At 40.5% G+C, this 25,224-nt stretch overlaps 1 protein-coding gene and 1 long non-coding RNA gene across 7 annotated transcripts in view; one reads left to right on the top strand and one right to left on the bottom strand.

Moving 5' to 3' along the window:
• Positions 1-460: 460 nt before the first annotated feature.
• LOC109874392 (uncharacterized) lies at positions 461-18,737 on the bottom strand. Of its 4 annotated transcripts, XR_004206176.1 has the most exons (6): positions 18,573-18,736; positions 9,323-9,459; positions 7,830-7,927; positions 7,577-7,701; positions 7,350-7,479; positions 461-3,980 (listed from the first exon to the last, which is right to left on the bottom strand). It is a non-coding gene; the product is annotated as an uncharacterized LOC109874392 (long non-coding RNA). The 4 variants fall into 4 exon arrangements; XR_002252695.2 differs by having other exon boundaries at positions 7,577-7,927; positions 18,573-18,737; XR_004206177.1 differs by lacking the exon at positions 18,573-18,736 and adding an exon at positions 10,256-10,736 and having other exon boundaries at positions 7,577-7,927.
• Positions 15,931-25,224, top strand: part of LOC109874390 (TNF receptor-associated factor 2) — a 27,112-nt gene continuing 17,818 nt past the window's right edge. The window contains exons 1-4 of one of the 3 annotated variants that reach the window (XM_031809404.1): positions 15,931-16,042; positions 21,077-21,285; positions 23,786-23,864; positions 24,095-24,193. In XM_031809404.1, coding sequence (XP_031665264.1) covers positions 21,107-21,285; positions 23,786-23,864; positions 24,095-24,193 — 357 coding nt within the window. In that variant the 5' untranslated portion in view covers positions 15,931-16,042; positions 21,077-21,106. Of the gene's footprint in view, positions 16,043-18,748; positions 18,854-18,984; positions 19,095-21,076; positions 21,286-23,785; positions 23,865-24,094; positions 24,194-25,224 lie in introns of those variants that run through there. The other 2 variants (XM_031809402.1, XM_031809405.1) reach the window with 2 other exon arrangements.

Genomic DNA, 25,224 nt, shown 5'->3' with positions numbered 1-25,224 from the left:
GAAAAATAAAGAAAAACCCTGAAATGAGTAGGTGTACAGACTTTTGATTGGTACTGTGTATATATAAACAAAGTTTACATTCTACAAGTAAAAAAATATTAAATAAAAAATACACTTTTACTGTATCAACCACATGGTATGAGGTACTATTAATGGATGTTTCTTTGTGGATAAGAAAAACCTGCCTTCCTAGAGAAAGAAGAAAATACAGAAAACTCCCCACAATGATAATCAAAGATCGTTCTGTATAAGTGAGAAGTAGTTTGGAAAACTTAAAGGGCTTCACAGAATGCTCCCATCTTAGTGACACATTGCTGTTGACATTGTCCGTTCCGACTTCAAACAAACTGGAAAAAAAACATCAAAGCAAACTTCAGCTCCAGCTGACTGAGCAACAAGTTAGACTAGTAGTAATTTGGATAATACAGTACTGTACTAAACCCAGCATTTTCGAAAAAGGTTTCAACAAAGTGCAAACAATTTATTGATAAGTGACATCTCACACCAGAGATACATGAACAGTGCTGTGCTTGTCATGAACACACACATTGTCAAATAAAACGCAGTCAATGATTGACAGTCATTACAGTACCAGGTGGGTGATGTACCTTGAGTTATAAGAGAAGGAAATGTCAGATAGAACCAGTCTCAGCGTCTGAATGATACCAGACATGACTAAGCCACCACTGGTGTAACCAGCAGCAACAAGCTCTTGCATGTCCTTGGTTTGTCCAACCTAGGTAATGACTTGTCGCTTGAAGAATGGCAGTGGGTAATACAAGACCCTCAACAAGGTTTTGTTCCAAAAATGTCCCTTCTACTCAATGTCAGGTCATAATGTACTTAACCATTGTCAAGGGGAAATGATCTCAACCTTGGTAAGGGGGAAACAATCTCTCTCTGGTAATGCCTCTGGAAATCCCCTGCCCCCATTTTGAATATAGGCCTTTCCTTCCTTCACCATTATTCACTTTGAAACATGGGTAAGCTTGACACAATTGCCATAATACATTCAGCCCACAAAATTCCAACATCACATCACTCCAAATAGTTCCTGCATCCTCTACCATCTGGTTGCACAGTGTGACCAGACACAGTGTGACATCAGAGGTCAGTGCTATGAGTCTGATGTGGTCTCTGGCTGGAAGCTGTGATGGTCAGCAAGGGGGGCTCGATGTTCAGTTCCAGTCTTAGGTCCTACAGACTCTGCTCCCAGCATCGCTCGTAGAAGATGCTGAGGACACAGCGAGCCTGTCGGCCATTCCTCACAGCCCACGTCCCCAGGGACGTCACCAGGGATTCCAGACAACTGGGAGAGCCACAAGGAAACAGTCATGCCGAAATAATCACATTACTTTACAAATACCAGACTGATGCCAATAGTTATTGTACAACAGAGAAGGAGGCATTTACAGCTGATGTTAATACTCAGACAATACCCCCTTTAAATTCATTATGAAACTTTCAGGAAATTCAGTTTCTGGAAGTATTTCATTTTCATACGCAATTTGATTTAAATTCTAAAAACCTACGAAGCGATGTGTCATTGACGGGACTGAAAGTCCCACCTAATATACTCGGAAATCCTAGCACTAGGTCAGGGGATCGTGTGGGATTCTCTTGGCTATTTTGAAAAGGGAGAAAGAAAAGTTCCGGGGAGGGTGCTCTTCAGACAGACAACTCGCAAAAAATCATGAATTTAGGTAGACAGGGCTTAAAAGGTGGGAATTGTGCTCATAAAAAAGAATCCCCTCGGAAACATGACAGAAGCGGACCCAATGCAGACGCAGATAGCTAGGCTAAGCCACAGCCGATGCATAAGAGGTTATGGAGCACCATCCTCCCACTAAAAAATTGTCAACTACAGTACGCCCTTAAAAATGTGTGTAGAGTGTATGGGGAGAGCTTTCCCACAAGCAATGACAAGCACTGTTTGTTTGTGGAAAGTGTCAGCAGGCCCGACTACACTTTGTCATTAGAAATTAAGTCCGGGGGCCTCCCAAGTGGCACAGCGGTCTAAAGAACTATATCGCAGTGCTGGAGGCGTCACTAGAGACCCGGGTTCGATCCCGGGCTGTATCTCAATCGGCCGTAATCGGGAGTCCCATAGGGCAGCGCACAATTGGCCCAGCGTCATCTGGGTTCGGGGAGGGTTTGGCCGGGGGGCTTTACTTGGCTCATTGCACCTCGGTCATCAGTTGAACAGTGCTTCCTCTGACTCATTGGTGCGGCTGGGTTAAGCAGGTGGGTGTCAAGAAGTGCGGTATGGAATATTGTTAACATTGTGGGAAGCAACAGTTAACTTAATAGTTATAAGATACTGTATCTAGCTGTCAAACATTTAGTTGTGAATTCCATACTGTACTTAGATCACCTGGCGCATACTGCACCAACAGTGAGGGACTCACAAGGTTCCGGTCTCTCATGTTGTGTTCTAGTAAGCAAACACCATGTGACTGGGGACTACGCTAAGCTACATAAATATTGTAACAGGTGAAATGAACGCAATGTTTTTTTTCTGCTAAAGTATCGCACAAGTTGGCTGCAGGTATTTATTTACTTAAAGTATCTACAAATATTCAACTGTATTAAAAAAAAATATATATATATATAGTTTCAATGGCATTGATGGTGTTGAAAAACCATCCTGTGGCTTTTTCCAAATACCCCGATTTATGGTATACCGCCCAAGACTAGTATCATCCACATTATTGTAGAAGTGTTTAAAAACATATTCTATTCTTATTTACAATACAAGTGACGCCAAAATGACACAATACATTATTTTTATTTATATATATATATAGAATTATATATACCATTTAGCATACACCCCTCCAACCAGACATGCTTTATCTACTCATTTGCTGGATGCAGAGTTCAAGTGAAGGTCAAGCAAATCTTAGAGAAAGCAGACTGTATTGCAATCATCTCTGATGGGTGGTTGAATGTTCGTGGGCAAGGAATAATTAACTACATCATCTCCACCCCTCAACCAGTATTCTAGAAAAGCACTAACACAAGGGACAACAGACACACCGGTCTCTACATTGCAGATGAGCTGAAGGCAGTCATCAATGACCTTGGACCACAGAAGGTATTTGCACTGGTGATAGACAATGCTGTGAACAATGAAGGCTGCTTGATCTAAAGTTGAGTCCTACCCTCACATCACACCCATTGGCTGTGCTGCTCATGCATTGAATCTGCTCCTCAAGGACATCATGGCACTGAAAACTATGGATACACTCTACAAGAGAGCCAATGAAATGGTTAGGTATGTGAAGGGTCATCTTCAGCAATCTACCTCACCAAGCAAAGTGAGAAGAATAAGAGCACCACATTGAAGCTGCCCAGCAACACCCCTTGGGGTGGTGTTGTCATGTTTGACAGTCTCCTGGAGGGGAAAGAGTCTCTCCAAGAAATGGCCATATCACAGACCCACCAAGAGGATCCTCCTGGATGATGTATTTTGGGAGAGAGTGGTAAACAGCCTGAAACTCTTGAAACCTATAGCAGTAGCCATTGCACAAATTGAGGGAGACAATTCCATCCTGTCTGATGTTCAGACTCTGCTTGCAGATGTAAGAAAATAGATCCGTACTGCTCTGCCCACTTCACTGTTGCTCCAAGCAGAGGAAACTGCAGTTCTGAAATACATCAAAAAGCATGAAGACTTCTGCCTGAAGCCCATACACACCACAGCGTACATGTCGAACCCCAAGAGCATCCTGTCTGGATCAACAAGGCCTATGGTGTCATCACTACCGTGTCTTGCCACCTTGGCCTGGAGGAGAGCAAGGTTCTTGGCAGTCTGACGAAGTACACTTCCAAACAAGGGCTTTGGGATGGAGATGCAATATGGCAGTTGTGCCAACATATCTCAATCGGCCACCTGGTGGAAGGGACTTTGGATCTGAGGCTCTTTCCCCTGTTGCTTCCATCATCCTCCAAATCCCACCAACATCAGACATGGAAGCCTGAGAGGAAGACAACCAAAGCTTTAGTTTCTAGACTATCCAATACAAAAAACATCTACATTTAAATGGTATTAATATTAATTTGCATATATTTCTGTTAATTCCCATATTCCCGTTAATTCCAACTGACAATTTACACCTCTGAATATTCCCCAAAATGTCCAACCTTACTACATGATTCCATGTGTTATTTCAAAGTTTTGATGTCTTCCCTATTATTCTACAATGTAGAAAATAGTTTTACAGTAAAGAAAAACCCTGGAATGAGTAGTTGTGTCAACTTTTGACAGGTATTTTTTCTTCTCCCCTTTTTCGTGATATGCAATTGCTAGTTACAGTCTTGTCTCATCACTGTAACTCCTGTAAGGACTCGGGAGAGGCGAAGGTCGAGAGCTGTGCGTCCCCCGAAACACAACCTCACCAAGCTTCTTGACACAATGCACGCTTAACCCGGAAGCCAGCCTCACCAATGTGTTGGAGGAAACACCGTACACCTGGTGAACTTGTCAGTGTGCATGCGCCCAGCCCGCCACAGGAGTCTTAGACCGCTGCGCCACTCGGGAGGCCCATTGAATATCACTTTGAGCATGGTGAAGTTATTAATGACACAGTACACCCAGTCACAACAAAGATACAGGTGTCTTTCCTTCACCATGAGGTCAATGGTGACTTTAAAACAGTTACAGAGTTTAATGGTAGTGATAAGAGACAGCGGAGGATGGATCAACGACCTTGTAGTTACTCCAGAAAACGAACATAAATGACAGAGTGAAAAGAAGGAAGCCTGTACAGAATACAAATATTCCAAAACATGCACCCTGTTTGTAACAAGGCACTAAAGTAAAAGTGCAAACAATTTGGCAAAGAAAAACGCTTTTTATTCCGGATATAAAGTTATGTTTGGGGCAAATCCAACACAACACATCACTGAGTACCACTCTTCATATTTTCAAGCATGGTGGTGGCTGTATCATGTTATGGGTATGCTTGTCATCGGCAAGGACTAGGGAGTTTTGTTAGAATAAAAATAAACGGAATAAAGCTAAGCACAAGCAAAATCCTAGAGGAAAACCTGGTTCAGTCTGCTTTTCAACAGACACTGGGAGTCAAATTCACCTTTCAGCAGGACAATAACCTAAAACACAAAGCCAAATATACACTAGAGTTTCTTACCAAGACAATAATGAATGTTCCTGAGTGGCCTAGTTAGTTTTTTTAAATTGAAATCTGCTACAAAATCTAAAAGGGCTGTCTAGCAATGATCAACAACCAACTTGACAGAACTTTAATAATATATATATATTTTTTAAAGTGCACATATTGTACAATCCAGGTGTGCAAAGCTCTGTGACCTTACCAAGAAAATCTCACAGCTGTAATCGCTGCCAAAGGGTATTCTAACACTATCGACTCAGGGGTGTGAATACTTATGTAAATTAGATGTGTTTCATTTTCAACTAATGTTTTCACTTTGTCATTATGGGGTATTGTGTGTAGATGGGTAAGAAAAACATCTATTTAAACCATTTTGAATTTAAAAAAAAAATCAAAAAAATTTGAAATAAGCCATGAGGTACAGTTGAAGTCAGAAGTTTACATACACCTTAGCCAAATACATTTAAAATCAGTTTTTCACCATTCCTGACATTTAATGAAAATAGAAATTCCCTGTCTTATGTCAGTTAGGATCATCACTTTATTTTAAGAATGTGAAATGTCAGAATAATAGTAGAGAGAATGATTTCGTTCAGCTTTTATTTCTTTCATCACATTCCCAGTGGGTCAGAAGTTTACATACACTCAATTACTATTTGGTAGCATTGCCTTTAAACTGTTTAACTTGGGTCAAACGTTTCGGGTAGCCATCCACAAGCTTCCCACAGTAAGTTGGGTGAATTTTGGCCCATTCCTCCTGACAGAGCTGGTGTAACTGAGTCAGGTTTGTAGGCCTCTTTGCTCACACACGCTTTTTCAGTTGTGCCCACAAATATTCAAAAGGATTGAGGTCAGGGCTTTGTGATGGCCACTCCAATACCTTGACTTTGTTGTCCTTAAGCCATTTTGCCACAACTTTGGAAGTATGCTTGGGGTCATTGTCCATTTGCGACCAAGCTTTAACCTCCTGACTGATGTCTTGAGATGTTGCTTCAATATATCCACATAATTTTCCTACCTCATGATGCCATCTATTTTGGGAAGTTGCACCAGTTCCTCCTGCAGCAAAGCATCCCCACAACATGATGCTGCCACCTCCGTGCTTCACGGTTGGGATGGTGTTCTTCGGTTTGCAAGCATCCCCCTTTTTCCTCCAAACATAACGATGGTCATTATGGCCAAACAGTTCTATTTTTGTTTCATCAGACCTGAGGACATTTCTCCAAAAAGTACAATCTTTATCTCTATGTGCTGTTGCAAACCATAGTCTGGCTTTTTTTATGGTGGTTTTGGAGCAGTGGCTTCTTCCTTGCTGAGCAGCCTTTCAGGTTATGTCGATATAGGACTCGTTTTACTGTGGATATAGACTTTGTACCTGTTTCCTCCAGAATCTTCACAAGGTCCTTTGCTGTTGTTCTGGGATAGATATGTACTTTTCACACCAAAGTACTTTCATATCTAGGAGACAGAACACATCTCGTTCCTGAGCGGTATGATGGCTGCGTGGTCCCAAGGTGTTTATACTTGAGTACTATTGTTTGTACAGATGAACATGGTACCTTTAGGCGTTGGGAAATTGCTCCCAAGGATGAATCAGACTTGTGGAGGTCTACAATTTTTTTCTGAAGTCTTGGCCGACTTCTTTTGATTTTCCCATGATGTCAAGCAAAGAGGCACTGAGTTTGAAGGTCGGCCTTGAAATACATCCACAGGTACACCTCCAATTGACTCAAATAAAGTAAATTACCCTATCAGAAGCTTCTAAAGCCATGACATCATTTTCTGGAATTTTCCAAGCTGTTTAAAGGCACAGTTAACTTAGTGAATTATAAGTGAAATAATCTGTCTGTAAACAATTGTTGGAAAAATTATGTGCTAACCGACTTGCCAAAACAATAGTTTGTTAACAAGAAATTTGTGGTGGTTGAAAAACTAGTTTTAATGACTCCAACCTAAGTGTATGTAAACTTCCGATTTCAACTGTATGAATACAATAAGGCACTGTATGTACAAAAAGTGCTGTAATTTCTACATTTCTAAACGGTTCACCTGATATGGATGAAAATACTCTCAAATTAAAGCTGACTGTCTGCATTTTAATGGCGTGGTCATTGCATCTGGGGTAGAATTATTTTTTAAAAGTAGTCTGTTCCAATACTTTTGGCACTCACTGTATGTAATCGATGAATCCTACTTCTATGGTGGCAGACTCACCTAGCATGTTAGTGGGCAAGCCTAGTAAGCTGTGCAGTAAATCGTGGACCTCTCTGTATCTCTGCATAACATACACCAACTCTTCATTATCCACAAACTTCACATCTGCCCTTGAGTCAGGGGTCACCGTCTGAGAAAGAGAGGGAAAGAGAAAGTAGAGCGATATGAGGATAAGCTACAAAAACCACTACACTCCCTCTGCAAAGAGATCAGTCCTTCAAACTCACATTGTCCTCAAGGAAGCGCAAGTACTCTCTCCCTGAGGATCCATCTGGAAGGAAGGCCATCTTGGACAGATCCAATGTGGATAGCCTAATCCGTGGGCGCTCTCTAACACACCAATAGATGAAACCTACACACAAGTGTAGTAATGGACATATATGTTCCCACAGAACTTAACCCAATCGTAGAGATGTGTATTTCAGGAATCAGGATGGACATAAACACTGAGTAGGACAGACAGCAGAGTTTGTGCCATACATTAGAATGGTATGGACCTCAGGGTCTCCTCTTGTTCTGTCCCAGAGCGTAATGAGGGCCAGGTGTCCTGTAGTCTCGCCGAGAACGGACCACCATGTCTACAATACATGGGGAACAGGTATAACAGTGACAAAAATATGGTCATTTTTATTGAGAAAAATGCAGTGTAGTATGTTACACCAAAAGAGAAACTTAAGTTATTTCTCACCCTTTCGAATAATTGATATTTCAATTACTTGTTTTAAATCAAGCTTTTCATCTAATTTCACTGAGACTGTTTCACAGTTTTTGATCTTGTTTTACCAGACCTGGTAACAAAGGCTCTATATGACACAGGAAAACCACTAAATAACCCTGCTTGGTATCGATTACTGAGTAATGAAACTTAATCACCTACTTTGAATTTTCAATGCTTTCAGGAAAACAAAAATGAAACCGGGAACACCCCACCCACACCAAACTCATTATGGATCAGTATTATGGTCGTTCCATGAAATAAGTGCCTTTTGCATCCCTTTGATATTTTACTTAGAAATTGTGCACCAATATTGAATTTAAAAGCCTGTTATAATGTTTTCTATGAATAAAGAGTTGTTAAAGTGCCAAAATATAGCATTTTGACAAGTCCCCTCTAACTTCGAGGAACATTTTCATCCACTTAAGTTTTCCACATCATTATAAAGCCCTTGTTATTTTGTTGCTTTGAGAAAGTACATTCTGATTATTATTATTTATTTAATGTGATTAGTTATTCATTTTAAGATAAAAAATCTGTCCCTTATTTTAAAGGTCAACCCTGTTACAAAAACTGAACTCTCGTTTTAATATGGTGAACCTATTCCTTTTAAAATATTTTTTTCAAAAGAAACATTGAACATCTAATAGTAATGTCTAGTGTAAAAGCAGGTGAGCTGGTTCTACTCTTTTTGTCAATTTTCTGGTGTTTTGTGGTGGAAAACTGAGTAGGCTGAGCATAACAAGTCAGCCAACCCTATTACCCATAGATAGGCAGGCTAGAAATATTTCAATTTCATTTTTTTCCATTCACTTGCCCCTCCCTGTTGTATACAATAAGCTTCCATTCCCCCTGTCACAAGGGGATTTATTGCTGATTTAAGATGAACTTGTCAACCCTGTTACTTTACTTGGCACTTACTATGGTTGTTTTTATTATTTTACCTCTTTTATTAAGTTGAACATGTGCTCTTTATGACAGAATATTAAAATGGTGAAATCAAAAGTTTTTTTCCCCACCAAAACATCTTAAAAGCACCGAATTGGTAGAACAACCCATTGCCTGCTCTGGGGTTAATATCAGAGTCAAACAAACTGAGTACCATTATGTTTAGCCAAACTCTTGGTACTATACACCTATGGCTTTGGTTAATAAGGAGTTTGTCAGTGCTAAATACTCTTGATGATGTCTAAAAACTTCCTACACATGTAAATGTCCATGTGAACATATCACAACTGGAAGTGGGCATCCTTCTCACCGTGTCTATAGGGGTCCTGCAGGGCTGCCACCCCAGGGCCCACAGCCAGCAGTGCTTTCTGGGATGACGTTGGTAGGGATGTGGCCCGGGTGGCTGTCTGCAGAGTCTAGACCACTATGCTGCTGCCAGACACACGGCTGTGGGGGAGAGCAAACACCATCAGACATGATAATGCAGAACACCTGACTCTGAAGCAGTCATTCATCCCATCCACAATGGCTCATCAATTATCACTGCTCAGATGGGGCCACTGGTAGTTTCCAGTGCTCTAGTTTATTGTCAAACAGTGATCAATTGTCCTAGTATATTGAGTAGTACATGAGACCAGCAAGGAAATTAGTGTGATGGGAATCTTGGAACGCATTTTGAGTTTCACATTAACTGTATGTTTACAAAGCACACATGACACAAAAAAAGCATTTTACAAACAGGACATTATTATCAGTGTTCGGTAGTAGTGAACTATGTAGTTCAACTAGTGATTTAACAAAATGTTGCAGTAGCTTAGTGGTAGTTGAACTAAATTCAAATCTAGGTAGTGTTTTCAGTACTTAATACGTTTCTTACTGTGTAACTTACTACTGGAACTACACTACTTTTTTGGCTAAAATAAAATATGGGTGAAGAACGCAATAATTTCCTTTATTGTTCAGCATAGGACATGCCAAATTCCCACTTGAAAAATATTATAAATTATGACCCCAAAGTAATCTGCCTTGCCATTTGTAGTCTGACATTTCAGATTTACATATGATAATTTTTCAAAGACTAGTCTCAGACTAGGACACTGACATTAGTATGATATGTTACGTTTGGTATGGTTACATAAGATAGAAGGTTACTTAAAGCAAAAACGAAATGTAAAAGCATGGTTGCGTGTTCTAATTTCATCAAGGAAAACGTAAACATTTTGGCTACTTTGCAACTACTTACCATGTTAGCTAAACGAATGGGGGAAAGAAATGTGAATTGTTTCACTCTCAAGAAAAGGGTGCCATTGAAAGGAGTGATTACTGGGGTAGCAGTAAATGTAAAAGTTGACCAACTGAAGGGGAAGATTCCCGGTGTATGTGATGCTCGTCGCAGACAGGGTGGCGAGAGTGGTGAAACAGAAGAGTCATTGTCTGTTCTTCTGAGTTTTGATGTTGAGTCTTTGCCCGACAAAGTGATGTTAGGATATATAAATGATCCTGTACGAGCTTTTGTGCTGAATACATTATGTTGTTACAGGTGTCCAGCTTATAGTCATGTGGCAGCAGTGTGTAGGAGGGAGGTTCCTAGGTGTGAGAACTGCAGAAGGGCATGATACAAAGGGATGTGTAGCATTGGGGAATGTAGTGGTATGTGTTAATTGTAGGGGTGCCAATGGGGCTGGGGATCAGAAATGTCCGTGCGAGAGAGCCAGGTTGAGGTTTCCAGGGTTAGAGTAGTGCAGAAGTTGTCATATGCAGAATGTAGAGAAAGATGGGTCAAGGGGGAGGGATCCTGAGAGGAGTTGTGTGAGTAGTAGATCTGTACCAGTACAGAGGGATAGGCCAACAAGTGATATATGTTTCAGTAAGACTGGATTTTTAGCAATGGTTATCAACTGTACTGCAGGGATGGAACAGAAGTTACAGAAAATTGAGGTTGTGGTTGCAGAGAGGTATTTGGGTGTGCGAGACTTGAGATCAGAAGAGTTACAGGGTGTGTTAAGTGGTGATGTCCCATCCTTTCAGGTTGTTGGCATGAGGTAGGACTAAACATATTTAAATAGTAGGGTAGGCTAGTCTAGTTGGTGGCGGTAATGCAACATATTGGATTTCAACCGCCGTTTAAACATCATCAAAGAAGAGCTTTCTCCACGCTGTACAATGTGCAAACGTAAATTGAAGGACATGTCACGGATTTTGTGACCACACAGCAAGAGGTTACACAGGAACACACAAGAAAATACACAGTTCTGCGCATGCTCTGGTCTTCTCTGTACTCGCTACATAGAATGTCACTTCTATGCGTACTCGCCAGCCAGGGCCTGTTTGTGGGACTTGTACCCTTGTGTGTGTATGGATAAGAAGTCAGTGAAGGAGGACTATCTACTTTTGTCTGCCAATGTCGTTTTAGTTTGACTAGCTCTCTGTGTGTCGATGACGTCTTCCAACTTCACCTACAACCCACACCTGTCTCGTTGAAATTCCTTATTTAGCCTGTACTCGTGGTTGTCCAGCTTTTATTTATTTTTCAAAACCCCATAACGCGGTCAACCCGTCAATATTTATATAAAACACCACCTAGACAAGGCCATGCTTGACTCGTTTTATCTCACCCCACCCACCTAACTTTTTGTGCCCGGTATTTTTGAATGCCTATGCTATAATAATGTTTGCGAAGCTAGTCTAGTTTACCAAGCTACCAATTCATTCAAATAAAATGTTATTGGTCACATACATGTGTTTAGCAGATGTTATTGTGGGTGTAGAAAAATTGTGTTTCTAGCTCCTACAGTGCAGTAATATATAACAAGTCATATCTAATAATTTCACAACATATACACAATAAACACAAATCTAAGTATTGTCACAGTGGCATAGATTAAGATACAATAGAATATAATACAGTAATTCACACTAAAGCTACCCTTAAGAAAAATATAGTTTACTTAACTAAAGTTACTTTAAAAAGGTAGTTCACTACATTCAAAATACTTTGAAACAACATGGTCACAGAGCATTTCATATTAATCTGTATGTAACTCTGAGATACTCCATTTACTATGATATATTACATTTTGTATGGTATGTATTAATTTGTGGATGTCCATCCATTCCATATGATATATTACGAATTACAATCCGTATGATATGTTACGAATTACAATTTGTAGAATACGATACAAATTGCAATTCGTACAGTATTGTTACAAATTTGCAAAATGTATGATCTTTTCCGAATTTACATTTGTTTTGGCTTAGGTTATCTAGGTGGCTAGGTTGCCAATTCTAGCTAATGTTAACAAGGTTTGGGGTAAGGAGTTAGGTTAAAGGGTTAGGAAAAGGTTTAGCTGAAAGGTTTAGGGAAAGGATTAATTAAGCGACTAGGTGTTCCGCTAGCGTTCCACTACGACAACATCCGGTGAAATTCTTCTTTAACAAACCATCTCCCCTTTTCCCGCCATTTTTACCGACTGAAGCTCACCGTCTTCCTACCTCTCTCTCTTAGACCTCGTTTAAAAAATATATATTTTTCGTGGTATCCAATTGTTAGTAGTTACTATGTTGTCTCATCGCTACAACTCCCGTACAGGCTCGGGAGAGACTAAGGTCGAGAGCCATGCGTCCTCCGCAACACAACCCAACCAAGCCGCACTGCTTCTTAACACAGCGCGCATCTAACCCGGAAACCAGCCGCTCCAATGTGTTGGAGGAAACACCGTGCACCTGGCGACCTGGTTGGCCACAGGAGTCACTAGTGCGCGATGGGACAAGGATATCCCTACCTGCCAAACCCTCCCTAACCCGGACGATGCTAGGCCAATTTGTGTGTCGCCGCCGGCTGCGACAGAGCCTGGTTGTGTTTCGGAGGATGCATGGCTTTCGACCTTCGACTCTCCTGAGCCCGTAGCGATGAGACAAGATAGTAACTACTAACAATTGGATACCACGAAATTGGGGAGAAAAGGGGGTCAAATTCAACAACAACAACAAAAAATCAATACACAGAAGTATATATTTTTAAACCTGCATATTTAGTTAAAAGAAATCCAGGTTAGAAGGCAATATTAACCAGGTGAAATTGTGTCACTTCTCTTGCGTTCATTGCACGCAGTCAGGGTATATGCAACCATTTGGGACACCTGGCTCATTGCTAACTAATTTGCCAGAATTTTATGTAATTATGACATGACATTGAAGGTTGTGCAATGTAACAGGAATATTTAGACTGATGGATGCCACCCGTTAGATAAAATACGTAACGGTTCCGTATTTCACTGAAAGAATAAACATCTTGTTTTCGAGATGATAGTTTCCGGATTCGACCATATTAATGACCTAAGGCTCGCATTTCTGTGTTATGTTATAACTAAGTCTATGATTTGATAGAGCAGTCTGACTGAGCGGTGGTAGGCAGCAGCAGGCTCGTAAGCATTCATTCAAACAGCACTTTTGTGCATTTTGCCAGCAGCTCTGCTGTTTATGACTTCAAGCCTATCAACTCCCGAGATTATGCTGGTGTAACGATGTGATGTGAAATGGCTAGCTAGTTACCGGGGTGCGCGCTAATAGCGTTTCAAACATCACTTGCTCTGAGACTTGGAGTAGTTGTTCCCCTTGCTCTGCATGGGTAATGCTGCTTCGAGAGTGGTTGTTGTCGTTGTGTTCCTGGTTTGAGCCCAGGTAGGAGCGAGGAGAGGTACGGAAGCTATACTGTTACACTGGCAATACTAAAGTGCCTATAAGAACATCTAATAGTCAAAGGTATATGAAATACAAATGGTATAGAGAGAAATAGTCCAATAATTCCTATAATATCTACAACCTAAAACTTCTTACCTGGGAATATTGAAGACTCATGTTAAAAGGAACCACCAGCTTTCATATGTTCTCATGTTTGAGCAAGGAACTTAAACGTTAGCTTTCTTACATGGCACATATTGCACTTTTACTTTCTTCTCCAACACTTTGTTTTTGCATTATTTAAACCAAATTGAAAATGTTTCATTATTTATTTGAGGCTAAATTGATTTTATTGATGTATTATATTAAGTTAAAATAAGTGTTCATTCAGTATGGTTGTAATTGTCATTATTACAAATACATTTTTAAAAATCTGCAGATTTAATCAGTATCTGCTTTTTTTGTCCTCCAATAATCGTATCGGCGTTGGGGGAGAAAGGTGGCACTGCACTGGGACAGGTTAGCCCAATACAGAGGGGCTTCCTCTCTCCAAACCCCAGGGACCCCCACATTCACCCCCTCTGGCAATGACATTCCCCAAGCACCCACACCCAGGCACCGCAGACCAGGCTCCAGACAGCCCATCATTACAATACATTTCGAAAATGTAAAAAATAACGAATGTATTATTAGCTAACTAGCTACAGTGCAGACTAACTCAAATGAGATGCTATCGAGCCAACTTTACATTCTCTTTAGCTAGCTAGCTAGCTAAGTTAATTAAATATCACCAGCTACCTAACTTCATATTAGCTCGCTATCTTGATGTATTTATCATTGTAAAAAAATCCCTTCACCCTCCTCCTAACAGCCATGGAGGAGGGTGAAGGGATGGCAGCCCCAACTGTCAATGTGAGAGTAGGCTATTCTGGATAAGGCAGGTACTTTTGTGTGGTTCCTGTCCCTAGAAGTGAGGACAGAGATGATGGTAACATAATATTCAGTGCTGTCTAATTTGAGTATAATGAAGTCTGTTTCTTGTGATGTTTTATGTCCTCTGATACAGAGAGCTGTGAAAGCCTGTCTGCAGATGAGGTCACAATGAAGAGCAGTGGTTCACAGTCCTGGTCCTGGGGACTCAAAGATGTGCACATTTTTGTTTTTGCCTTAGCACTGCACAGCTGATTCAAATGATCAACTCATCATCAAGCTTCAAGTGGTATTTATGTATTAATTTGTGATGCTATCCTTAATATGACCCTGTTTTTGTCATACGCTACACATGCACATATGTGTGCACATGCATCTATCTATCCAATGTTATCATTATTTGTTATAAAATATATTATACTTTAGTAATCCACAATGGCCTGATGATGTAAGTCTAATAATGACATTTCTTCCATATTCCTACAGATACCTTGCAATTGGAGATTCCTTCAAAAAGATTGCCTACAGTTACTGTGTAGGGCACTGCAAGGTTGGGTGAACAGGGCCATCTGGGACTGCCTCCTGGGGGAATTCAGTTGGGTGAAGGCTACCTGTGTCCTGCATAACTTAATGAGGATGGACACGAGGACCAGCAGTGGAGCTGTAGCTCGCCGTCGTGTGCCAGAGGAGAGGTCTGCTGCTCTGCAGGATATTTCAAGGATGGGGGGCCAACAACGCAGCACGGGAGGCAATCCGTGTGCGGGAGATCTTCACTTCCTACTTCTTCAGAGGGTGCTGGACACTGGCAACACCATAGACTACACTGTGCGCAACCAAAGGCTCTTTTTAAGAGCCATCCACATTGCAATAAGAGTATTCTCATATTTTACTCGGCTATGTCAACTGCAGTTATTCAATTCCCAGTTTCTCTGCCTTTGATTTCTACTTATCAGGTAAGGGTGCTGTCTGTATAAAAACAAAACAGGCTCTTTTAAGTCACCCATATTGAAAAAATGTAAAACAATTAGACACCCTATAACCCACACCTACACACTCTTGTATCAATCGGATTGATGGATTGTGTTGTACAGATAGCAGGCTCAGGTGTAACTGTGGCTCCTTTCACCTTCAAAGAATAGGCAAAAGGACCAACCATGGAGAATAACTACGCTATATTGTTTGTTCTCGTGTGTCTGCATGATTTTCGGTATAAAGTACTAGAGTGGACACCAGGTGAGGCCACATACAGATTCCTGTTGAACGCTGTCCCTTTAAACTACCTTATTTTCTCAATAAGTCGCACCTTCACTTCATCCCTCTCCTCCCTTCTCCCTAAATCCTCTAGGTTATATCAGCTGTGTCGGTGAACCCCTCCCGCATCTGAACTGGCTACATACAGGGCACAGCATGATGAGAGGTAAGGTCACTTGGTCAGGTCAACAGGAAGTGTTATGCTTAACATTGAAATACAGAGAGATGTAGTAGTCCCAGAGTTAATGATACAAGATCAGTTTAGCATGTCACCTCCTTATGATTATGATGACTGACTGTTAGAATAAAACAAAAAACACAAGGCTTAATAATGCGATCTCGCTCTTTATTTGCCAAGGTAGAGTACATGATCAGTGAATATATTCAAATTACAGGCTACAATGTGGGGATCTAATGCTTGGTAATAACTACATGTATTTACAACTTGCATCCTTGGCACAATAAAGTTATTTTATACTCTATCCAAAGGCTTTATTAATGCCATTAATGTTTTAAGTCGATACAACCGGCTATGATAGCTAGGTTCTGGCCTAATATTTAAGGTTCCCTCCACAGATCAGCTACATAGCTAGCTATACAGGTATTTTTTATCCTCCACTACACAATAAGCAAGAAAATAGTTAGCTACGTTACTCCAGCTGCATTGCATGGCAAATATCAGCAAGGCAAGCTTCCAAAATTATACATTAAAATTAGCAGTAAATGCTTAAGCTAGCTAGATTCTTTACATCCACTGTTTCACAAGACTACAGCCTGGTTTGCTGGTTCTCTCAGGAGTCCGTAAAACATTAAACACTAATTACAATTCTATGTAGCCAGTTCAGATGCAGGAGGTGTTCACTGACACAGCTGATATAACCTAGAGGATTTGTGGAGAAGAGGAGAAAGAGATGAAGTGAAGAGAGACTGATTGTGAAAATAAGGTAGTTAAACAGTGTTGAACAGTAATCTGTGTGTGTGGCCTCACCTGGTGTCCACACCACACTAAGCGGCTGCAGAGTACTTTCTGCTGAAAAACATGAACGGACACACGAGGACAAACAATATAGCGTAGTTATAGAAATAATGAAGTGTCTTGCTATTCTCCATGGTTGGCCATCTTGCCTATTCTTTCAAGGTGGAAGGAGCCAGTTATACACCTGAGCAACACAATCAATCAGATAGGGTGTCTAATTGTTCTACATAGTTTCAATATGAGTGATTTGAAATGGCTGTTTTATTTCTGTACAGACATCACACCCTTACCTAAACAGCACCCTCACCCGAGAAGTAGAAACTGGGAATTGAATAACTCCAGTAAGTAAATGGAAGAACACTGCTATTGCAATGTGAATGACTCTTAAAAGAGCATTTGGTTGTGCATAGTCTATGGAGTTGCCAGGGAACAGCACCCTCTTCGAAGAAGTAGGAGGTGAAGATCTCCGTCTTGCTGCGTTGCTGGACCCCATCCTGCAGAGCCTCGTGTCCATCCTCATTAAGTTATTTTGTTATTGAACCTTTATTTAACTAGGCAAGCCAGTTAAGAACAAATTATTATTTATAATGATGGCCTAGGAACAGTGGGTAACTGCCTTGTTCAGGGGCAGCACGAGGGATTTGATCTAGCAACCTTTTGGTTACTGGCCCAATGCTCTAACCACTAGGCTACCTGCCACCCCAAAGTTATGCAGGACACAGGTAGCCTTCACCCAACTGAATTCCTCCAGCAGGCAGTGCTAGATGGCCCTGGTCACCCATCCTTGCAGTGCCCTACACGTTAACTGTAGGCAATCGTTTTGAAGGAATCTCCAGTTACAAAGCATCTGTAGGAATATGGAAGACAATCTAATTATTAGACTTTTACATCACCAGATCATTGTGGATTACTAAAGTATAATATTCCTGATAACAAATCATGATAACATTGGATAGATAGATCCATGGGCACACATATGTAGCATGTGACAATAACAGCATCGTATTAAGGATATTATCACAAATGAATACACAAGTACAATTTGAAGCTTGATGAGTTGATCATTTGAATCAGCTGTGCAGTGCTAAGGCAAAAACAAAAATGTGCACCCCTTTGAGTCCCCAGGAACCACTGCTCTTCATTGGGACCTCTTCATATGTAGACAGGTTTCATAGCTCTTTATTTGAGGACAGAAAACCTCACAAGAAAAATACTTAATTATAGTAAAATTACATAGCACCGAATATTGTTCCTATTATCTCCATCCTCACTTCTAGGGACAGGAACCACACAAAAGTACCTGCCCTATCCAGAATAGCCTACTCTCTCACTGACAGTTGGCCAGGTCGCAGTTGTAAATGAGAACTTGTTCTCAATTAGTCTACCTGGTAAAATAAAGGTGAAATAAAATAAAGAAGTCGGGCTGCTATCCTATCACCCTCTTCCATGGCTGTTAACTAGCTAACGTTACCTACAAATGCATGTGGAGTTTATCACTGTAAAAAACACATCAAGATAGCTAACTAATATGAAGTTAGGCAGATGGTGAGATTTAATTCACTTAGCTAGCTATCTAGAGTATTTGAAGTTGGCTAGACCGCTAGCTAGCCAACTAAGTTAGCTCATTTAGCAGCTCATGAGTTAGCCTGCACTACAGCTAACGTAAGTTAGCTAATAAGTCTTTTTTTTTTTTTTACATTTTCGAAATGTATTTACTTACTTGAACAGGTTTTCCCAGTCATGTGGACAATTGGAAACAGGGCAGTAACGTTTGTTTGTCCCCAGAGCGTTTTAGAGGATAAGTACTATTTAACTATGTACCCATTTCATAACCAGACCTTCATACAAGTTACCAACACGCCTACAAGCCAGTCACAATATGGGCGCAGCAACTTACTGCAATCTAGTGTACAGTCACCGTAATAAGTCACGTGGGCTGGTGTTGCAAAGCAACAGAAAAAGTACAGCACAAAAAGCTGTAGTACATTGGGCCTTAATTTGGTAAGTACAACACTTCCTTATTTTTTGTAGGTTGGATGAATGGCCATGTAGTGCACTGCTGAGAAGAAAGTCAACGTTAACGTTATGCCACTGGCAGAGAAAGTCAACGTTATGCCGTAAATGCATGGCTCCATAGCTAAGCCTAGTACGACAGTTGAGCAAGATGTCCACTGGCAAGGAAAAAAGGAAATGGACAGACCTACTTAGAAAATGTTTTCTGTACCTTGGCTGCATCTCTACGGTACATGCAGTTTAAAGTCGTTTTTCTGGATCAGCGTGCGTTTGCAGTTGTCAAAACAAGAACATTGTTTCAGTTAGATTTCTCAAATTGTCTGGGGGGGGGAGTTGGACGTTGACGCTGGAGCTCATTTACTGCATTGCCACACAATGTATTAAAGGTGCAATGTGCAGAAATCGCTCTGCCATTTACCGGTTGCTAAAATAGTTTGCCTAATTTCAGTTTTTATGACAAAACAAGGAGTAATTGTGTAGAGCATCATTGTACCATCTAAACCACAGTGAAATATATTTTCCACAACCAAGAATATTGTATGTTCAGTTATTTGAAGCTTGTATACAATACTCAAAGTACAAGATTGAAAAAACAAAACTTAAGAATGGAAGCATAGGAATAGCACACATAGAACATATCTACCATGTCTTAGACTAGCTTTCAAAAACTCAAAAGTACTATTTGGAGAACAGCAAAAACAAACAAACAAGGACCCCAGCCATTAATTATTATATTTAAAGGTATGTGGAAAGGCATATACAATTTCAAGCACTACTAATTTACTTGTGTAACAACATCACCTTTTAAACCTCTTTTGTCTTTCTCTTGGTGACTTCACTTTACAATTTCATTACAAGAATTACATATTACAAGAATCCTCTCTCTCTGAGACTAAAATTATTAAGCGTCAATTCAATCTGTCCATACTAGAGGTCGACCGATTAGGATTTTTCAATACCGATACCGATTATTGGAGAACAAAAAAAGCCGATACCGATTAATCGTCCAATTTTTATAGATATATTTGTAATAATGACAACAATACTGAATGAACAATGAACACTTATTTTAACTTAATATAATACATAAATAACATCTATTTAGTCTCAAATAAATAATGAAACATGTTCAATTTGGTTTAAATAATGCAAAAACACAGTGTTGGAGAAGAAAGTTAAAAGTGCAATATAAAAAAGCTAACGTTTAAGTTCCTTGCTCAGAACATGAGAACATATGAAAGCTGGTGGTTCAATATTCCCAGTTCTTCAATATTCCCAGTTAAGATGTTTTAGGTTGTAGTTTATTATAGGAATTATGACGATTTAACTATTTCTCTATACCATTTGTATTTCATATAGCTTTGACTATTAGATGTTCTTATAGGCACTTTAGTTTTGCCAGCCTAATCTCGGGAGTTGATAGGCTTGAAGTCATAAACAGCGCTGTGCTTCAAGCATTGCTAAGAGCTGCTGGCAAACGCAGTACAGTGCTGTAAAATTCTGGCTAATTAATTACGGTCACACAGTTCACAACGAGCCAGGCGGCCTAAACTGTTGTATATACCCTGACACTGCTTGCACCGAACGCAAGAGAAGTGACACAATTTATGATTATGTGAAGATTGATTGTTTTTTATAAGATACATTTAATGCTAGCTAGCAACTTACCGTGGCTCATTGCAGCCACAGGGTCCTTTGAAGCTGCACTCGCGTAACAGGTGGTCAGCCTGCTACTCAGTTTTCTCTTGGATTGCAATGTAATCGGCCATAATCGGCGTCCAAAAAGGCAGATTATCGATTGTTCAAAACATGAAATCGGCCCTAATTAATTGGTCATGTCGATTAATCGATCGACCTCTAGTCCATACTGCAGGTCTGCCTGCCAAGCCACTCCTGTCCTGTCTCTTTTTGAATTATCTGTTGATTACTAAGTACTGCTACATTATATTGCATTTATTTGTTGTTTTGACCTGAGGTGAAAGGTTGAATGACAGAAATGTGCTTAGACGACATACACCGAAGTTGGCTTTTAGACACACTTAACTGTGCATGCATCCCATGTGCAACAGCTACAAATAAACAAACAGAACAGCTGGCTCTACCCCATATCTCCTGTGAGTTATGTAGGTAACCTATCATTGCAGTGGCCTGGGACATAGGGTGTGGTTAATCCATTCGCTAAATATTAAGGTTTGATATTTGTTTACACAGGAAAGCTGTATGAGACGTTGATGGAGAGGCATGGCCCGCATATCTCTACCCTCTTTGGACTCCTCCCTTCCAGGGATACCCCAGAGTGTCCTGGCTGTTTCCATGGAAGCTAAGTACCAATGTCAGCAGTGTCACCAGGTCCTGAGGAAGCCAGTCCAGGCTCAGTGTGGACATCGTTTCTGTGTCCATTGTTTCAAACTGCTCACCAGGTAGACTACTGTAGCTCTTCACTTCTTCCCCACTACAGGCTCTGCAACCCCCCACCCTTCCTCAAGTTCCCCTTACTTTAATTAACCCTTTCTCACTGGGCATGATGCTCCACCCCACGAAGTCCTGCTGTAGCTATTCCACTGCAGTGTCTCTCTGTGGTGGTGGTGGTGGTGTTGTTAGTTCCTTGTCTCCCATCAGCATCTTGCCCTTCCACTTACCTCAGCCCCTGTCTGGATGAGTCAGCACGGGATTCTGTGTGTCGGTCTGCGGTGGGTGTGTGGTAGGGTTGGGCAGTATACACATTTCCATCCCTCCATACCATGCCTGTGGCATCCAAATATTATCTTAATCCAGGAGTAGATTGTCTCTGCTGCTGTTACCAAGAAGCTTGATCTTGCAAGCTAATGTTAGCCACTTAACTAACATTAGCAAGTTTGCAAAACCCCGCTGGAGAGAATTTATTTGGCACATCTTAGATGGTTAACTTAGTAGTTAAAAGATATATAGCTGGTAAACATTTAGTAGTTAATTTCATACAAGAGTAACTTGATCACCTCACTTAAGTTGCGCTGTAGAGATGACTCCCCTCACAAAGCTCCCATTTTGCTCCTTGTGCTCCTTTTATAAACAAACGCACATGATTGGCTCAAACCGCTGTTTTGGGAAACTAGTTCCGGTAAGCTTCATAATGAAAAATTATGAAGCGCGTGCTGCACGACAGTGAGTGACTCACAAGGCTCTGGTCTCTCATCGTTGTGTTCTTGTAAACAAACCACGTGACTGGGGACTACCGTAAACTAAAATGAAGAACGCAATGTTCTTTATCTCCTAACATATTGCACAAGTAGGTACAAATATTCAAATGTATAAAAAAATACGTAAAATAAATATTTTCAGCGGTTTTGAAAAATCATCCCGTGGCTTTTTCCAAATACCCCGGTATACGGTATACCGCCCAGGTTCTAAATACCCCGGTATACCGCCCAAGCCTAGTGTGTGGTAGCCAGTCAGATTAACACCAATACTGGTCCAGCCTCGACTGGAACTATCTGGAATGGATCTTACCTCTGGTGGTGCAACTGGACCAAGCTGCTCTTGCTGATTCTTACTAAATATGTCTTCTCACTGGGAGTTTAACCATGTCACCATCTCACACTGCAGCTAAATCTGGTTATTTGTGTTTTGTTCATTTCATTATAAAACATTGTAGCTCTATTAACTTTGGGCACATTTTTTCTTCTGTGTTTATGGAAAATATATTTCACAGTGGTTTAGATGGTACGAGGATGCTCTACACAATTGCTTCTTGTTTTCACAACTTTAAAGAGAAGTGGAACCATGTACGTTTTTATACTTCACCTGCTGCTAGAAATGTAGATATTTTTGCCGCTTCATTTGTTAACTTGAGTAAAAATGGTGCAGGGGAATGTGAAAGAAGATAGAGTGACGCTTCAGCTTTTCTTAGTTCCAGGATGTCCTGATTATCATCTGATTATAATCAGAGTATGTTCAAGACGACGTGCATTTTTTAACTTGCAAAGTGACATTGTCAGAGATCAGACTACGTAGAATCTGCATGGGAAAGAGCAACAATAAGTTAAAGTGTATGTGGATGCCTGGAAGATAATTGTAAATACTGGATGGGTGATTAGTTGTTTAATAAGGAGAAACAGACGTTCAACTACGAATCCTCACTGTCAGAGTCTTAACTAATTTAATATGATATATTTCACTACAATTCAGGTCAAATACATTGTACTTGAAGTGCTATATTGGTACTGATGTTGAAATTCAAAGGACAGTAATTTGGTAATTCCAGGAATTTGTACAATTTGTAATCCTGTTTCGCTTTAAACTCACAAGAAACTCCAGTTGCCACATGTCATTTTCTAAGAATTGAAAGGGGAGAGGTTTCAACATGGAGCTAGCTGGTCATGGTTGGTTATCTAAATGCATTCCACATAGTTAGTGGTTTCTAGTGGGACCTCAGTATATTTCTGAGTCATGAACCCACACAGAAAACTCATAGGGGAACTATTATCTTCATTCACAGCCCTCCTCCGTCTACTGGTGGTCTGACTCCTCCTTCACACTAAAGCCTCTAAATCTGTGGATTTAAACATCAACCTTTTAATTTGTTTGCATCTTTGTGTTGCCTTGCATACTGATGCGCCTGTCGTTGTATGTCTTGCCCGTGCCCACTAATTATAGTATTCTTAATACCTATTATAACAATGTCTTTGCAATGGATCTCGTTGGGCAAGTCTTGAAGTGACTTGCCCATTTGTGTTTATATATGTTTATCTGTATACTCCAAAGTGCTATATATGCTACGTAATTACATGATTCATCTTTCTAGTTTAACCCTGTACTCTGTAGCCTACTGGTAATCATTGTAAATGTGGGTAGTGGTTCAGGCGATGCTAAGAGCCCTCTAGTTGTTGGTCACTGAAATCATTTTGTACTGTAAAATCACATGACGTGTGTCTCCATCATCAGCTCCGGCCCAAAGCCCTGTGAAGCCTGTCGACAGGAGGAGATATATGAGGAGCCACAGTCCATTCTCAATAGTAATGAGGTAAGGCTCCGTTCCATTAATTTAACTTCTAACAACATCTCTGGTGAATCATGTTGATCCTGGCAAAAAAAGGATATGGATTTCATTCATCTAAAGTATTTATTACAGTTCAATGTTTAAGACCCCCCCCCCCCCCCCCCTCCCCCTCCCAGTCTGGTTGAACAGTAACAGTGAATGTGAAAACTACTGTGTGTAATTAGAGTACTCTTTGTTATTTTCACCTCCCTCAGGCTTTTCCAGACAATGCAGCTGGTAGAGAAATCGCTAGCCTGCCTGCCAAATGTATCAGTGAGGGATGCTCTTGGACTGGTTGCATAAAAGAATATGAGGTATAGTATGGAGTTAATGCTTATGTTTTACTGGGTTGTCATTGGGTGATTCAAATGAGAATATCTTGTGCATGTTTTGAATTTGAGTTACCTGATTGGACGTCCCTCATGTCTCTCGTGTTGAGAGCCAATAGCAAAGGCACACAGTAGCAATCTGACATGCTGACCAGACTGCCCCCATTGTGTGTGCGACCTTTTATCTGTGAATAAATTGTCAGAGAACACATGATTTTGTGTGACTCAGAATGGGTCAAAATTCTGCAAAGATCCAGCACAAAAAAAGGGACCATGTGTATTTCAGGTAAAACATCAACCCATGTTTATCTCCCTGGACAAATTAGCTAGCAATGCAAGCTAGCTAAATGTACATGAATGTTTCATAGAGTATGTATTTTAACCTGCCCCTAAATTAATATATTTGGTTCACAGTTGGTTTTAGTATTTTAACCTGCGTGTCATGAAGGCCTCTGGTGGGGATAGACAAAATCAACACGTGGAACGGGTTTGGTTATCATGTGAGAGTGAAACAGGATCTGCCTTTGTTATATGACTTGGAAAGTCCCTGGAGTTTTTTTGAATGAGTCCTGTTAGGCGGAGAGTGGAAAGTACCCAAGACCTGCAGGCTTAGATTTACATTCTGTTTACCATCTGTCTTGAGTAGTCTGAGAAATTCATAATAATAATACTGATAAACTGCAAATTATTGTATTGTTGTTAAGACTAATTTAACTGTAAATCCATTTGTCCATCGATTGTAGAGACTGAAAACAGGAAGAGAGGGGAGTTTTATGAGGAAGCAAACCTTGGCCTTCTGCCAAGAGTTAAACTAACATGTACTGTTGTTGTATAACAGGGAATGTTAGGGAGGGGAAAGTTTAAAGTTCATTGCTCTTTTATTTCTTCAGTTTGAGCACATTTGTATCTAATCGTAGGTTATAACTGTGTGTTTTGTGGGGGATGTTAAAAGACTGTCAACTGTAAATATGTCTGGTTATTCAGTAAAAAGTTTTTTCGGGGGTTAATGTGCTTCC

This window comes from Oncorhynchus kisutch, linkage group LG29, assembly GCF_002021735.2.
Source record: "Oncorhynchus kisutch isolate 150728-3 linkage group LG29, Okis_V2, whole genome shotgun sequence".
NCBI lineage: Eukaryota > Metazoa > Chordata > Actinopteri > Salmoniformes > Salmonidae > Oncorhynchus > Oncorhynchus kisutch.
Note: the sequence above shows the minus strand (reverse complement) of the source record. Positions and strands in the feature narration are given on the sequence as shown.